Genomic DNA, 18463 nt, shown 5'->3' on the forward strand with positions numbered 1-18463 from the left:
ATTTTTCAATGAATTAAACTTAATAAAAAGTATTTTTCCCCTTTAATTCAGTAAATGTCATTTAGAGGTATTTTTAAAAGATGATTTTGTCCTCTATATTGTTAGTCAGCACATTTAATACAACCTTTTATGTCGAGGCACAAGCTGAATATTTGGTTAAGAGCTAAAGATTAATCGTTGCAATAATCGCCGAATAGTCGAATAATCGTTCAAATAATCATTAGTTGTAGCCCTAATGTTTATAGTCTCGCCATCTTAGATCACTTTTTGGAGCTCATTGCTAGACATTCTGGGGATTGCCTTCTGTATATAGGATACATGCAATGCTGCCTTAGAATATGGTTAAAACAAGGTTTCTTAATGCTGCTGCCTGCCTTTTGGAACAACCTTTGCGTTTGGAGTGGGTTTGTGTTCTCTTAATGCTGTTTAGGTAGGCAGCTCACAAGGTTTCGGAACAGAGCTAAAGACACTTCTCTGGACTCTGTCTAGATCCTCTACGTTGAGCTCTTCTAGCCCTGCCCATCCATCATGAAACAATGGAAACAACTTGAAGTAAGAGAAAGAGAATGATTGGAGATGCTTTTTGCATACTGTTTGGTGCATTATGGATCATAGCAGTTTCAGCTCACATTAAGACAAGATTTTGCATCTGCTCTCATTCGCATCTGTCACTCAGTTTGATTTCCATGTGCCGTCTGATGGAAAGGCTCATGCGAATTATAAATAGATGAATGACACATGCATGCGTATAATATCTGTAGCTGTGCTGGCAGTGAATGGAGGATTGTGTAACAGTAATCAGAGTCATGTCTCAGCTCTGCTCCCACCCGTCCTGCAGGCCTGGAGTTCCCCTGGGGGCCGAAGCCCTTTGCAGAGGTGGTGGCTGGGCCCTTGCTCAGGAACAACAGGCAGACGACAGAGAGCAATGTCCTCGAGGGATCCTACGTGGGGGTTTACTTCTCTGCACACTGGGTGAGTTTGTGTGTTTGTATCCCAGTCATACTTGAGGGGCAAAAATACTGAAAAGTAGCCCCCAGAGTTAAAGATAAATCTTAAAAAAAAAAAAAAAAAAAATCCTTTTTGGTCATGACCTCAAAAAGTGATTCATTAATAAAATATATATTTTTAGTGGTGTTTGGCAAGGTTCTCGAATGTGTACTCCTCTGCCGATGAACGAATGACTCTTATGAAATTATTCAATTGAATGTCCAGCACAAAACATACGGTGCAAACAGAGTGCTTCGATTCCCAAATGAATGACTGGTTCATTTGAATCTACTTCACAAAACATACAGCTAGACCAGTGTTGTCTGGTCCCCGAACAAATAAGTGTTATGAGCCAGTTCTTTTGAATCTACATCTTAAAATATACAGAGCTTCCTACCAGCCCTACTATAAGGGCTGAACGATTAATCAAAATAAATTCGAAAACGCAATATGACGTAGTGCGATTAACAAAGGACTGTGATTTAATTAAATAAATGGTCTGCACTAGCTGCGCTTACTGTATGTGCACAGCTCTGTGGTAAATGGTCTGCACTTATATAGCGCTTTTTTAACCTTAGTGGTTTTCAAAGCGCTTTACACTGTGATGCATTCACCCATTCACACACACACACTTACACACCAATGACGGCAGAGCTGCCATGCAAGGCGCTAGCCTGCCATTGGGAACAACTTGGGGTTCAGTGTATTGCCCAAGAACACTTCGGCATGTGGAGTCATGTGGGCTGGGAATCAAACTGCCAACCCTGCGATTAGTGGCCAACCCACTCTACCACCTGAGCCACAGCTCTGTTCTCTGTTGTGTTACACTAGTGATGTTTCATTCATGAAAGAATCCGTCTTTTTGAACAAATCATTTATGTGAACAAATCGTATTTGTTCACCTTCATATACTGACTCATATTTCTCGTTCACTGACGTCTTTCCCTTTCAAAGCCAATGAGCTCTAGTTTGAAGCACGAGACTGCTTTGGTGGCTTTTCATGCCTGTAAAGATTGACTATAGCATTCGAGTGTGGGCTGTGAAGAAGCATATCTTTGGTTTGACCCACGAATACACCCCTTTACTGAACCAGACGAGACGGTCATTTGAGTCTACACGTTACATGAATGAACTGAATGTACTGGTAAACTGGTTAAAGTTTATGGGTATGCACAAAAATCAATCCCTAATTAATGAATGTGTAAAAGTGACTGAAGACCATACAGTTAAAATGACATGAATGAATGGAATGGAGATGTTTTGCTTTGATGCACAGTGTAAGATATTATTAGGGTGTTCTGGAACGTTTTAGATGTATTGGTAAAAGTTAAGTCCAGCATTTGACTAAATATAGGAAAATAAGACCTGCCATTTGTGGTGAAAACGGTTATGGTGTTTAAACTCTATTTTTAAAGTGTCTTCGTACATTTGTGGACATGCAAGTTTCATTTGTGTTGCTTTTAAAGACAATAGCATTAGAGTGCTGGCTGTGAAGGAGCAAATTGGTTTGACCCACTGAAGGAATACACCCCTTCACTGAAACAGCCAGTCATTTAGTTTGTGACTGAACTGAATGTACTGGTACACTCATTCGCGAACAACAAATAAATCAGTCATCTCGTTCATGAATGAGGATCTGCTGTTCGGCTGAACGAGAGGAGCAGCTACATGTCGTTCGTTCAGTTCATCAATCTCATTCAACAAGAAAAGGGGCTGGATTAATTATGAATAAAAGTGAGCGATGACCACATATTACAGTGACGTATGTTAAATTCCTTACGATTCCTATCCTGATTATTATTGCTCATATTTAAATTTGGGGGTTTCAATGCATAATTAGTCTCTCACAGCAAATTGTGTTTGTTGAGGAGAGGTGTGCTATATATTTTTATACACAATCTGCTGTAAAATAAAATGGGCAAAAAAAAGTCCCTTAAATTTGCAAAATGAATGCGAGATCTGAGTCATATCTAGGGACTAGAAAATCATAGAGACTTAAGGGTGGGCTCTTTTGACTTGGGCCAGTACCACCACTTTTCTTCGGAAAATCTAAAATGAAAAACATCTTGTTTCATTTTAAAAGTGTACATTTTTGGGTTTTCATTAGGGTTGTGGAATGCCCCAATTTAGATGGAATCAGAGTGTGTTTAAGTGTGTGTGTTTAGGGATCGGCCAATTGCAGCAGCACTCTCCCGAATGGCATCAGCAGCAATTCAATGATGGGGGAGGTGCGATTGAGGGCTCTACTGTTACTTTGGGGTTTCCCACCATATTAAACCTTTTCAAGAGACACCTTGTTATTTCCCACCATAAAGGTAATTTCCTTGTCCTGTATACTCTGGCCAGTACATGACACACACAATCACATTCCCAGTGGAACCATTTTTTGACTGGCAGCAGTCAGAATCATTTCATACCGTCTCTTCAGCAAATACGAGGCACTGCATGTGCCGGCCCACAATCATGGTTCCACGGTGGGGCAGGAGCTTGTTTTTCCAGTCCCCTCCTTTTCCAAACCCAGACAAATTGTAAAGATGAACCACAAAACCAGGCTGTATATTTCAGTTTATTATTCCAGCACCACATTCCTCACTCCTAACCAGCTTAAAGTGAACCCCCATTAAAGTTACATGTGTGCCAGGAGGACGTATTGTTGCCACTGCTTGGTCAACTACTGCCACTTTGTTTTTTTCTTCTGAAAACGACCTTCGATAACCTCAGGGAAACAGGAATAGTTTGTAACTTTGTAGATTGCTTTGTGCAGAGAGTTTCTTTTCTCTTTGCAGATACACACAGAAAAAGGTGGAATTGAAGGGAAGAGAAGGGTATTCCCTTGTTATTTTCCTGATAATGGCTGAATATCAGTGAGGTTCCTTTTAGTTTCACCTTAGATGGCACGACCCATGGACCGTCAAATGCATATTGCGCACAAAAATGCCAAGAGCTTGCTATAATTCACAATCTGATTGGATGCCTGCTACGCAATTTCCAGGAGTCAGGGTTCACAGGTTTTTATCAGTCCACCAAGAAACAAATGTCCTGTTCCATGCTGCAACAGTGAGCTCTTTTGAGAAAGAAATTGTCACTGGATTTGCAAGTTTGCAAGGTTCATGCCATTGAATCTTTGAAAGATATCATGAATAACACAAAAGGAGATGGTGCATTTTTGGGCTGCCGCCTGAATTGTAGTTGCATTTTAGCCCTCACAGATGTGCTCGTCCATAGACTTTCAGTCTGATTTTCTGTTTGTGCACCACCCTCATTGTTTCATCGAATATCTCTGCCTCTAAGTGGACTAGAAGCTCAATCGATGCGATGATATATAACATTTTATCAATTTTATCAATAGTCGATAACATATTTGTATGATGATTTGTTTATCATTCTTTTCCTACTGAACAGCATATTTTGTTCTGGACATCTAAGATATAACATTGGATTATTCACACAAGCAAGCTCACAGACAAGTATATAATAGCTCATTTTGTAGAAAACTGATATGCTCATTTTGTAGAAATAATACTTTTTATTCTTTATCTTTGAGCTTTCATTTGATATATGACTTGCCTATTTAAGTGCTGTGTAAAAGACTTCTATGTTCTATATTAATATTCTTACCACCTTACCTGTGGCACTTATTTGCGACGCAGATGTTTTCAGGCCTTATTTTATGTAACATAAATGCAGAATTGATGGTGTTCTATGAAAAGATCAGATTCTAAGCTTTAAAATGATACCACATATGCCTGATTTATGTATCCAGGGACTTAAACTTTTTAAGCGCAAACTTATTTCGCAACATAGTGCCCCCCTGTGGACCTGCTAGTGGTTCCATGGAGTTTATAAAAAAAAAAAGACCTAAAAGTATCATAAAATTAGTTAATGAACCTCATGCATCATATTCCAAAACTGAAATGCATGTCATTTTTGAGTGAAAATCTTGACGTCCGTTGTGAATTTATGAGCACTATGAGCGAAGCTTGTTCACATGAGAACTTAAAAACAATGCAAACCTATCGTATGCCTTCAGAAGACTTTGAATTGGAATTGTTCAGACACTGCAGTCCCGCAGTTCTGAACTTATTTTCCGGAAAGTACTGTAAAATTACATGACGTAAACCTTTAATTCAAGAATGTAATATAGGATTACAGCCTCGCGAATGTCACCAGTTCTGTTGTATTTTACCAGATATTCCAATAAACTTCTCTAAATAATTCCATTTAGACAGTATATGCTCATGTTTACTATTTTCTGCATAATCAGCACAGCTAAATACATATTCTGCTAGGTCAGTGTGCAAATGCGGTAGAAACAACAATCTCTGATTTCTACAGACATTGATTATCCTGTGCAAACTGATGACAAACACTTGATATCCGTAGCAACAATTACAGTTACGCTAATCTCGTCGGAATAGGGCTTTAATGAGTGCAGAGTGAAGCATGTCAGGCTGTGTGCTGCACACTTCTGAAAAGAGAGGAACAGCACAGAATGCATCCAAGCCATGAAAGAGAGGATGAGTAGGTTTAAAAACTCTTCCAGCCCCTAGTCACATTTGTTTTATTTATTTAATTATTTATTTTCTAAAAGGAGTGCTGTACTGCAGGAAGAGTCATATTAAGTGCTCAAGGTACTCACTAGGTTGCTATTAAGTGCTGCTGTTTATTATCAGAAGCCCTTTATAACTTATGTATGTGTTTGTGTGTGTTCTGTCTCAGTGTCCTCCATGTCGCAGTTTAACCCGAGTGTTGGTGGAATCATACCGGAAAGTGAAAGAATCAGGGCAGAAATTCGAGATTGTGTTTGTCAGTGCTGATAGGTAAGACACATACACAAATTACAAGACGTCCGAAAGTCTGAGAACACTAGTGAAAATGCTTCTGTTTTGCATTTTTCTAAATGAATGTACATGGTCATAGTCACAAATTTGCTTACAATTTAGTTACCTAGAAATAATGCAGGATCTTAAATATTTCTTATGCATTCTACATCATAATATTTTTGGTTTTACATTTTTAAAAATCCTAACACTTTATTTATTTCCAGATTTAAATTAGATTTAAATCCCAGGTTTTCACTGCGGTCTCAGACATTTGGCCCCCACTGTATATACACATTCACACATTATATCAACCATGTCCTGTTTATTTTATAACAGTTATTAGATTATATTACATGTAAAGGACACTTTTGTAATGAAAGATGGTCATACACACAGTTTTTTCCTCTCTCCCATGGACACACCTTGTGCTGATATCTGCCGCTTTTCGTCTTGTGATGTAGGTCAGAGGAGTCGTTTACACAGTACTTCAGCGAGATGCCGTGGTTGGCGGTTCCGTACACAGATGAGGCCAGACGGTCACGACTCAACAGACTCTATGGAATCCAAGGTACGCCCGTGTAGTCTAAGTTTGGCACAGGTGTCTTTGTTTGATATAACAGCGTGTGGTTGGAAGTCATGTCGGCCATTGCTGTACAGCTGAGCCTGCCAGGAACTAAAACCGAGCTGTAGAACTTCAGGAATGTGGGCAACTAATCAAGTTTTCTTTACTGTTAATGTTCCCCACCTCTCCCTTGCTCTTTCTGTCTCTCGATCTCTGGCTCTCTCTTTATGCAAGTAAAAATTTGGAAAACTTGACTTGTAATCACTGTAGAAAAAAAGAGAGACTTTGTAGTGGGGTTATTATAATGAGAAATAAGATCTTTTTAATAAAAAGTTCAATGTACTTAAAAAAAAAAAAAAAAAAAAAAAAAATGTATCCCCTTTTCTCCCAATGTTGGAATGCCCAATTCCCACTACTTTAGTAGGTCCTCGTGGTGGCGCGGTTACTCTCCTCAATCTGGGTGGCGGAGGACGAATCTCAGGTGCCTCCGCTTCTGAGACTGTCAATCCGCGCATCTTATCACGTGGCTCGTTGTGCATGACACCACGGAGACTCCGCATGTGGAGGCTCTTGCTAAACTCTGCGATCCACACACAACTTACCACGCACCCCACTGAGAGCGAGAACGACTAATTGCAACCATGAGGAGGTTACCCAATGTGACTCTACCCTTCCTAGCAACCGGGCCAATTTGCTTAGGAGACCTGGCTGGAGTCACTCAGCACACCCTGGATTTGAACTCGTGACTCCAGGGGTGGTAGTCAGCGTCAATACTCGCTAAGCTACCCAGGCCCCATCATTCAATGTACTTTTAAAACATACTGTGAATTTCAGAAGTCAAAATTACCTCCCCAGTACCAATCCATTTATTGAAACAAAGCTGCAAAACCTCCTCATTCTGAACTGTCTACTGTCAAACAGTTACATTATACATTAAAGGGATAGTTAATCCATGAAAGAAAATTCAATACAATGAAATTGGACGGGGACCAGCAACAGCCTTCTTGTTTTCATTCATTCAAGAAAGTAACATGGGTTTGGAATGACATGAGGGTGAGTAATAAGACTGGGTATTGCTAGATTCCGATTCACAAACTTTCGATTTGATATCGATTCATATGGGTATATTTCAGTTATAATGTCCATTTTGCTTACATATGAAAGAATTTATCTCCCAGCTAATGCTGTTAATTATACAGGGAACCTTCTAGCTAGGTACAATTTTACAAATTATATTTAATTATTTTTTATTTATTTATTTATTTTTTTTTTATCATTTTGGTCACATGTTTTAAAAATGTACAAATCCATGTATTCCATCAATAAATATGATATTGTATTGCATATATTATATTTTGTTACATGCTTATAACTTAATTGCTTACTATTTATTGACTATTTTCAGAGTATTTACATTGATTTGTTGAACAGGCGCTAAAAATCTGTACTGTCTCTTTAAGAAAACCGACAGTTCTGTAAAGAGTTTCTATAATTGCGCGCAAATTAAGGAGAGAATACTCGAATGGCTTCTTTACCTTATCCGTGCTCTTCATGATTAGAATTAAATGTGTCTTTTTCTTTTTTTTTTGGTCATCAACTTGACTGTAAAGAACAGAAAGGGTATTGAAAAAGACATTATTCAATGACAAATGGATTGCGTGGACCTCGTCTTTGGACACAAACCAAACTTTTACTCTCAAAACGCAGTAAAAGGATGCTGAACTTCTTTGCCATTATGGCCCCTACTCAATCGCTGGTGAGCGAAATCTGAACATTTACCAGCCAGTGGCTAATCATAGACATTTTTAGTCGTATAACGACAAATTTAGACTCATATGTGAGTGATTTACTGGCATTGTAGAGAGTTGCGCATAGAGTAAAAGATATATCTTGGGATTAAAGAACTGATATAGAGATCGTTAGACAATATTCAGTAATAAGGTATACCGTGATAATTAACATGCACAATATTGTTACCGTGAGCACTTCGAAATACAGTGAAAATTTCTAAATAACCTATTAACCAAATTGTCTGGATTTTTCTGAATGCACTGTAGCATTTCCATCAATAAATCAACATTCCCAACACTCTTACAGTAATAGGAAGACATAACACATTACTAGAAAACTCTAAAATTCATGGTTAGTTTTCATTTTAACTTTTCCCTCAATGTTACCATTGTTGTTACTTGTTCATTTGCAATGAAAATAAACTGTAATAAATTAGATAAATGCAAAATAAGATTCAAAGAGACATGGTGGTTTTCAATGCTTCTATATGGTTTTGATCTTTGCAAAGTTACTTTCTTTGTGATCGTTTAATTTAAAAACTACAAAACAAGTAAATAAATCTTGTAATTAAAGACAACAATAAAATGTATTTATCTTGCAAACCATTTTGTAATTTAATACAGTACCATGATAATACCATATACCGTGATAAATACCTTCACATCCCTAGAGATCATTCAAATGAGAATCGTGATGCATCGTATAATTTAGATTTTTACCTAGTCCTAGTGAGTAAATGATGACAGAATTTTCATTTTTAGGTTATCTATTTGGTGTTCAGAAACTTGGTCCTCTAGTCATGATGAGTTAATTAAAGTATAATAGATATTGAACCTGACAGCAAAGTTAATCAAAGCACTGTTACTCATTTCACATGGGAAGAGGGCATTTACATCATCTTTAAGGCAAAGTAGCAAAAAAATGCCTAATTTAATACTAATGGTCAGAGAAATAGTGGAAAATGGTCATAATCACCCAAATCATGAATGTATTTTGTTCTAACTCGACTAACATTATAAGAGGACATTCGGAGGAAAATTAAATAAAAAACATTATGATAGGAACCCTTAAAACTCTTTCTCTGTCTAATTGTGCTTTATCCATTGGGAGTTGAATGCATTGAGAGGAATAAAAACAGTTCTTGGCCTGTCCGGTCTGGAATGTGTGGAATTCATCTTAGATGAGTTGATACTAACTCCCCCCTTACCCCCGCCTGAAGTCTGTGGATGTGTCTGATAAAGCCACTTGTACTGCATGCAGATTTTTATCTTAAAGAGGGGTTGAAAGAGCATGGCCGTACTGTGAGATCAGTGTGACCACGTCACCATCAAATAACACTATTTTTCAAGCTGCTCCAGCTAATGCCCATGCGTGTTCTTGTGTTAACTAAAAGGTGATGTCTGTATGTGAGGCGGGACCTCCTTTTCTACACCCTCCATATTGGATGTTCCATTTTCTCCCATTCATTTGAATACAAGTCCTCTGCCTCGGGCTAAACATTCTCTGATAGCCAGGGCCAAAAATGTGTTTTAGTATTCATCACAGTGGTGGAATGGCTTAACGTGTACATAATATTGCATTTTCTTCTTTGAAAATTAACTGAGGCAAAGGTATACAAAGGTATATAATGTCATCCCAGATGTGTATGATTTTCTTTCTTGTGTATAACACAAACAAAGGTTTTTGAAGAATATTTCAGCTCTGTAGGTCCACACAATACAAGTGAATGTTGGCCAGAATGTTGAAGGTCCAAAAATCACATAAAGGCAACATAAAAGTAATCCATAAGACTCCAGTGGTTAAATTCATGTCTTCAGAAGCAATATGATAGATGTTGGTGAGAAACAGATAAATATTTAAGTCCTTTTTTATTATAAATATCCACTTTCACAATCTTCTTCATGTGTTTTTGCGGATTCACATTCTTTGTGCATATTGCCACCTATTGGGAAGGGAGGAGAATTTATAGTAAAAAAAGGACTTCTTATAGATTACTTTTATTCAGCCTTTATGTCCTTTATGGAGCTCCAAAATTTTGGTACCCATTCATTTGCATTGTGAGGACCTACAGAGCTGAAATATTCTTCTTAAAATCTTTGTTTGTGTTCTGCAGATGAAAGAAAGTCATACACATCTGGGATGGCATGAGGGTGAGTAAAGGAGAGGATTTACATTTTTGGTTGAACTGTCCCTTTAACATTGAAGAGATTGATGCTTTATTACTTGTTAGGACACTGTATAAAAAAAACAAAAACATTTTGTGTAACTTTCTCCTCTCCAGGTATCCCCACACTGATTCTACTGGACACAGAGGGTCACATGATCACGCGGCAGGGGCGAGTGGAGATTCTCAATGACCCAGAATGTCGGCTGTTCCCGTGGCATCCACAACCTGTGCTGGAGCTCAGCGAATCAAATGCCGTACAGCTGCATGAAGGGCCCTGTCTGGTGCTGTTCGTAGGTAAGCTCTGTTTGTGTGGCATAAAACGGTCATGCTCTCCTCACTGGCTATATGGAGACTAAAGATAGTGTAATATGAGATGTAATTGTGTTTTGTTTTGAGATCACCGTAGAGAGGCACTCAAAGGCCATCAACTCTTCAACTCTTCTCTAACGACTGTTTTGCTCATCCGTCCTTCTCTGGATTCAACATCCTCTCCAATTACTATCCATAGTACACTTATTATAGAGACCCCCTGGAGCAACCTGGGATTAAATGTCTTTCTTAAACTCAAGAATGGCCCCTTGTGGGGTTTGAACCTACAGCATTTCAGCTGTAAGCCCATATCTTTCACTGCAAAAAATCTTCTTTCATAATGCTGGCTTACACTACCTGAATTTAAAGGGACAGTTCACCCAAAAATTAAAATTCCCTCATCATTTACTCACCCTCGTGATATCCCAGGTGTGTATGACTTACTTTCTTCACCAGAACACATTTGAAGAAAAATAGAAAAATATCTCAGCTCGGCAGGTCCTTAAAATGCAAGTGAAAGGAGATCCGATTTTTGAAGCTCCAAAAATCTCAGACAGTCAGCATAAACATCATCCATACGACACCAGCAGTTAAGTTAGTCTTCTAAAGTGATACGATTGCTTTTGGTGCAAAAAACATATCCAAGCGATCTCTCGTGTGACGTATTACCGTTGCCATGATAGACATAATCTCACGTTCTCCACTCAGTTGAGACATCCAGGATGAGCACATATATGCACCATTGTGAGTAAAGAAACAGATAATAACAGATCTAAACCAAAAAACAAGCTACTGTACAGCGTTCCTCCTTCTCACTTGTAAACAGCGCTGCTCTTCTGGCTGTGACGCACTTGCGCCAGTTCTCGCGTGTTTCAAATGCCAATCCGATTATGTCTTGCGCTCATACCGCTGCTGACCGGAAGCATGATTTAGAGTTAAAAAAGTACTTAAATATTTATATTTTTCGCACCAAAAGCGATCGTGTTGCTTTAGAAGACATTAATTTAATCGCTGGAATTGTATCGATGACGTTTATGCTGAAATCTGATCACCATCCACTTGAATTTTAAGGACCTACTGAGCTGAGAAATGTTTCTATTGTTCTTCAAATGTGTTCTGGTGAAGACAGAAAGTCATAAACTCCTGGGATATCATGAGGGTAAGTAAATAATGAAAGAATTTTCATTTTTGGGTGCACTATTCCATTAACACAGATTTTAGCACACACAAGTCAGTGCTCATGTAGTATATGATGGGTACTGACTTCGATTTCTTAGCCTCTATGATTCTATAAATTCAGAGTATATCAAGCGCATTTTATATTTTAAAGCTGACTATACACAAATATAGAGGAAATCTAGTAGTGTATGGTGCTCCACGACAGAAATCGGAAGTCATAGGGTGACCAGTCTGTGGTCATAGAGCGTGCACTCAGTCCTCTTTTCATCCCTCCCTTTTTCCTGACTCATCTCAGTGTTCTTTTCCCCTCTTTCAGACGCGGAAGAAGAAGGCGAGCTTGAACCGGCAAAGGAGCTTATCCAGCCAATTGCAGAGAAGATCATGGCCAAATACAAGGCCAAGGAGGAGGAGACGCCACTGCTCTTTTTTGTTGCTGGAGAGGTACGTCTGTCATTTTGTCTGCAGTTTATTGAGCGAGATTTTGGAACTGTGAAACTCCTTTACAGTATATGTCAACACCCTTTCTTTTATCCTGGCCACAACTATATGAGTGTTTGCTTGAATTTACACACAAGTTTGATGCCATCTGTTTCTGTATATTTGTGTAAAACAATCATATGGGAGGCCGGTCTGCAATCATCAGCATGTACATGCAGTAAATAAGAGATTCTGCAGTTGAATGGCAAACACATGGAGTGCAACACCAAAGGGTGCCAAAACAGCTGTGCCCTTCTCTCTCTGTCTCCCCCCTTCTCTTTTTTTTTCCTTGTCCACAATCACCTCTCCATCTTTCAAGTCTGTGTGCCAAGAGGGTGGAAAGCCAACATTTTCATAACTCTTATCTGCTGTTTTTTCTGCTTGACCTTTGTGGAAGTCTTGGAGAAAGTGCGACGGTAGCAGTAATTAATAGATGATTAGCCACCCTGCTCTCGCAGTTTCTTTCCTCTTCTCATTTTAGCTCTCTTGCCACTGTTCAGTCTTTGTGTGTGTGGCATCCCAAAAATGGCAGATATTCAGGATGGCATTTGGCCATGCCATTGCTATGCCATGGTTTGAGTTTCAGGAATTCCCAGCACATATTGTTTAACTGGGCATGTCAAACTGAGACCTGCCCATTACACATTTGCCAACATCTGACTTTAAAACAACCAAGTAGTCATTGCAACTATTGATTATTTGCATATTTCAATATTCATAAGAAAGGCCCCCAAATAAAGATCATTTAGTGTTTAATAATTAAAATAATTGTATGTATATATGTATACAATATGCATATTTTTAATCTCATTAATTATATGATGTGCTGATTAATTAATCAAATTAATCCCAATTAATCGCATATTTCAATATTTATGACAAAGGCCTCCAAATAAAGGTAATTTATTATATAATAGTTAAAGTAATTATAAATATAATAGATAATAAATATTATAATTTAGTTAATTCAAACACGGTACATCATATAGTCAAGTCAACCTTTATATATAGAGCACATTTAAAAACAACAGAAGTTGACCCAAAGTGCTTTACAGATCAAACAAACAAAATGACAGAGTGATATACAAACAGATTGATTTTAAATACATCATGTGTTTATCCATTTCAAACTATTCAATGATCTATTCAAAAGCTACAGAATAAACATATGTTTTTAAAGAAGATTTAAAAATGGCTAATGATGAAGCTGACCTCACATGGAAAGGGAGACTATTCCATAGATTAGGACCTATCATAGAAAAGTCACGGTCACTCTTAGATCTATAGCGACAACTAGGAACCCTCAATAGAAGCAGATCAGAAGACCTGAGCGCTCTGGTGGGGGAGTAAGGATGTAGAAGGTCACTGATATATTGGGGCACGAGACCAGATAGTGCCTTGTAGACAAAAATCTGAATTTTAAAATTGACCCTGAAAATTTGTGTTTTAGCGATAGATCTCAGGTGGAAAAACCTACCCTTTACAAGAGCACTGATTTGCTTATTGAAAAGTAACGAGGAGTATATGCATATATGGTGGCAGCAGATAAAGTTAAGCATTTCAACACTTCATAAAGTGACTTAAAAAGTCAAAATATTTTTGTTTTATTATTAGAGTTGATTATATACATTTTAGTAGGGCTGTCAATCGATATTTTTTTTTAATCTAATTAATTACATGATGTGCCAATTAATTATTTGAATTAATCACAATTAATTGCATATTTTAATATTTACGAGAAAGTTCCCCAAATAAAGATTATTTACTATATAATAATACAAATAACTAAAAATTATTTTTTATATCATAAATTATATGTCTGGACTATTTTTAACTGTTGCTCTGTGTACTCATGAGGGCCACTTTTGGAGTGTCTCACTTTGGTTGCGTTGCGTCTCACTAGTTTTCAGCATCTCTAAACGCTGCGTCAAGGTTAAATGTAGTTTGAAACTTTGAAAAACGTGCCTTAAGATCCCTGCATTCTGCTGTTCTTGGTCTAGCTGTCTTAAAAGCGCAAAAGTGCATCTGTGGAAGGCTGTGCTGCCTGTTGCTCTCGGTTTGGAGGTGGTGTGTTGCCTGTTCAGCTGGAGTTGCACTGACTGCCCCCTACAGCCATATCAAGGTGGTACATTAAGCTTGAATTGCTCTGATGGTGGGATCGTTTCTTATTACTGAATTTATGTATGGATCAGGGGCATGATTAATAATTGTGTTCATTTTTAACAGTTAAAGTTTTTTATTTTTGCGTTAAATCAACCACCCTAAATTTTAGCCTATACAGTATGTGGAAACAGTTTCAACAGCGCTGTATTCATTTATTTATTCTTTGGATCAACACAGTAGCTTTGTTCCAAAACCAACCTAAACAGCATTTTAAGTCATCATATGTGCACTCCTGACATGTTCCTAAATGTAGGCAACAACAATATGCTGCCTTCTAAGGTCCCTAATAGAGTGCATCAGTGCATTTTTTTTCCATAGGGATTTAAAAATATTATTCATTAAAGAGCTCTAAGCCATGAATCAAACCAACCAGCTTCAAGGTGAATCACAACACGACAAACTTTGATTTAAAGCAAAAAAATATTCTAAAATCAGATCATCAGTTGTTTAGATGCTGCCTTACAAAGTAGCTGCCTATGTAGGCAGTAGACAGCAAGGCAGCTCAGTACTACTTGGAGACAGAGCTATTATTTCCCTTGTAACATAGTCCAGAAATGGAGTGCAAATCAGTATCAAGGACTGACTTCATGTTTCAAATCAAAGCAGATGTGGAGTGGGACTACTGAGTGCAGTCAAAGAAAATGAGAGGGAAAACGTAAGATATTGTGCAGCCTGATGTGGGCCAGACCAGCTGTAGGGTGTCAGAGTCAGTAAGTGTGTGTGTGTGTGTGTGTGTGTGTGTGTATGGGTGTGTATGGGTGTGTGTGTGTGTGTAGGGGTCAAAACCAGCCTATTTATCCTGAACTCTTAACACTTCTTGTTTCATTGCACAGTTATTTCAGAGAAACTCTGTTGAATTCTTTGAAAAGCAAACTAAATCAAGCATGTAAAGGTGGAGGCCCCATTTACTTCCTTTGTAAGTACCGTATTGTAACCACGATTTTATGCTTAAGGCGTGAATCAGAATGATGGTCTGTGGTAATCAACGTTATGCCACATATGCTACTGACTTCAACTTTTATTTAACCTGGAATATTCCCTTAAAGGGATAGGTCACACCAAAATTCCTTTAATGGATGATGCAATACCCGATGAAAGCCTTGCAATGAGAGACACATACCTTTTACTGCTTGCTTTTATTTTATGATTTTTTTTTTTTTTTTTCAAACTAATGTCCCAGAGTTTAGTGCAGCACACAGCTAGAAACACTCTGAGTGCACAGCTCTCTCAGATAACCAATCAGCACAGGCCCTATGTAAAGGGAGCTGGCCAATCAGAATCTTATCTTTGCTTGCGTGCACCGAATGCTTATGGAATGCTACAGCCTCACAATAGGCAGAATAAACTTCACATTGTAGGGCCAGTGCTGTTTGGTAAACATACTGGCCCTTATCACACTAGCAGCTGCAGGCAGATACAGGCTGAAGCTTTGTCTCCGTATGGTGCTCCCGCTCAGTGCTGGAGGCGGTGAGAGACTCTGTTTGTCAGGACTTGCCTACATTAAAAGGACCAAATTGTCCACACAAGGATATTAAAACCTGATATCGCCTATATTGTGGAGACAGGCCAACAGTCCCAGGAGGAAAACTGCATAAAAAACATACTAAATAACATCTTAATGACAATCTAAAAATGCAAATAGATCATTTGAGGGTTAGGTTTAGGGGTAGGGAATCAAAACTGTCAATAGCGGAGTAAAAAAAAAAACTATTGAAGCAAATGAAAAGTCACCAATCAAAAAAAGAAAAACAAATATGTGTATGTAAAGATACTTGTATAGGTACAGTTCTTGAAAATGTCCTCACAAAAATAGGAAAGTATGTCTAAAAACGACTCGATGAGGACATTTGAAGTAGGGATGGACACAAGTACTCGAGTACTCGGACGTGGCAGCAATGATCGATCATGCAAGCGATGTTCGATGGTGATCAAGCATGAGGAAATTCAGTGACAATTACCTGACAACTAAACATAGCAGGCTGCACTCATGACATGTGGTGCTGATGCATCGCAGGTGACCCGAGTTCGAGTCCTGGCTCATGAGGTCCTTTCCCAATCCCATTCCCACTCTTCTCCCTCTCATTTCCTGTCACCTCTCTACTTTCCCTATCTCATTAAAAAGCCAAAAAAAAGGCCATTCAAAAAAAAAAAAACATTTTAGATTGATTACGTTGTGATTTTGAGGGGTACATTGATTATCAGAGATGTCTCATAGCAACCAAACTGATATATGACGCTGCAATGCTATCGTTACGATAATCAAAAGAGAGTGTAATTAACCATGTTTTGAACACCTGTCTCTGCAAAACGTTTGCTAAACACGTTTTATTATCAATTAATGTAAGAACTTTGACTCGTTAATGGATATTATTTAATAAATGTGAATGTTTATCACTGACTGTAAACCACTCTGCCCTGGGTGCCGACATGTTTGCGTGATGTAACACACACCTGCATCTAGACAAAATGGGAGTTGAAGATTTCCGCATGAGTTTCCAAGTTAGAAGTCCAACATAAAGTGTCATTCCGTTGCACTTTCCCCAGTTGAAAGATGGAAATTCCAACTCTCTGAGTTGAATGGAACGTTTCATGAATCATCACAGCAACAACAATATGGAGCATCGCGGCTTTCCCCACAGGAGCGAACACTTGGACACACACACACACACACACACACACACAAAAACACACACTCACACCAGGCGTGTGGCAATGGATTCAACGCGCTGAAGCAGCGCGTATAAAGCAGGCGAGTGTTTCAAACAGATAGACAGAGCGCAGCTAAATGGAACAGAATGCAGCGTCTTCAAAACTTAACTTCAACTTAACACGCATATTAAAAACGTGATGGTTATGGCGTCTCCTGTTAAGTCAAACGTGATTTGAGAATAGACGGTTCAGACAGCCACTAAAAAATCTGGTGCGCCCTTACAAAGATTACTACGGTAACCTGAAGGAAGAACAGACAGACACGCGTTGTGCCCATTCTTTCATTGAGTTGGGCAGCGAACCTTCACATAATGACAAAATATGATGCATTATATTTTGATTATACAATCTTTTGTAACAGATTATTTTATAACAGCCTATAATAATGAATAGACGATACACTGGAACAACAAGACGCAATGCAGCAGCCAAAGATGTTTGTCAGACATGTTATTATATATACAGTTATGTACATGTCATTGCCCCTCAAGTACTCGACGAGTAATTACTCCGAGTACTCTCGAAGACAAAATGACACACATGACCATCCCTAATTTGAAGTGGTCCAACGACTCAATATTTGAACGGCTCGTACAATTGGGCAAAACATGTTTTTGCTTCAAATCTAATAAATTCAACAGCTTTCTGTGAGTGTTTAGAGGTAGAATATAGTAAATATGTGACCCAGCACTGTCATTTTGAATCACTTGGACCCAGAATGCATTTTGAGTAAAAATTATAATCAGTAACACTTTACAATAAGGTTATATAAGTTAACTTTATTATATTGGGTAAAGTAATTGTTCACCCAAAAATTTAAATCATCATTTACCCTCATGACATCCTAGATGTGTTTGACTCAAACGAAGATTTTTAGAAAGAAGAAAGAAAGAAGAAGAATGTGAAAGTGAAGATTGATTGTTCAAAAGGACTTACATATTGATCAGTTTTTCACCCACACCTGTCATATCACTTTAGCAGACATGGATTTAACCACTGGAGTCTTATGGATTAATTTTATGATGCCTTTATGTGCTTTTGGAGCTTCAGAATTTTGGTACCATTCACTTGCATTGAGAGGACCTACAGAGCTGAAATATATTTATATTTGTGTTCTGCAGAAGAAAGAAAGTCATACACATCTGGGATGGCATGAATGAGAGTAGATGATGAGAGCATTTTCATTTTTGGGTAAACTATCCCTTTAACATGAACTAACAATGGACAATACTTTTTCAGCACTGATTAATCTGGGTTAGTGTTAATTTCAAAATACTAATGTATTTTTACAATTAA

At 38.2% G+C, this 18463-nt stretch overlaps 1 protein-coding gene across 3 annotated transcripts in view; it reads left to right on the forward strand.

Annotated features, from left to right (window-relative positions):
• LOC127430307 (nucleoredoxin-like) overlaps positions 1-18463 on the forward strand; it is a 100596-nt gene that overhangs the window by 74201 nt on the left and 7932 nt on the right. For all 3 annotated transcript variants that reach the window (XM_051680028.1, XM_051680029.1, XM_051680031.1), the window contains exons 3-7: positions 839-972; positions 5707-5807; positions 6272-6378; positions 10445-10624; positions 12135-12259. In XM_051680028.1, coding sequence (XP_051535988.1) covers positions 839-972; positions 5707-5807; positions 6272-6378; positions 10445-10624; positions 12135-12259 — 647 coding nt within the window. The remainder of the gene's footprint in view (positions 1-838; positions 973-5706; positions 5808-6271; positions 6379-10444; positions 10625-12134; positions 12260-18463) is intronic.

The sequence above is a fragment of the Myxocyprinus asiaticus genome, chromosome 39 (assembly GCF_019703515.2).
Source record: "Myxocyprinus asiaticus isolate MX2 ecotype Aquarium Trade chromosome 39, UBuf_Myxa_2, whole genome shotgun sequence".
NCBI lineage: Eukaryota > Metazoa > Chordata > Actinopteri > Cypriniformes > Catostomidae > Myxocyprinus > Myxocyprinus asiaticus.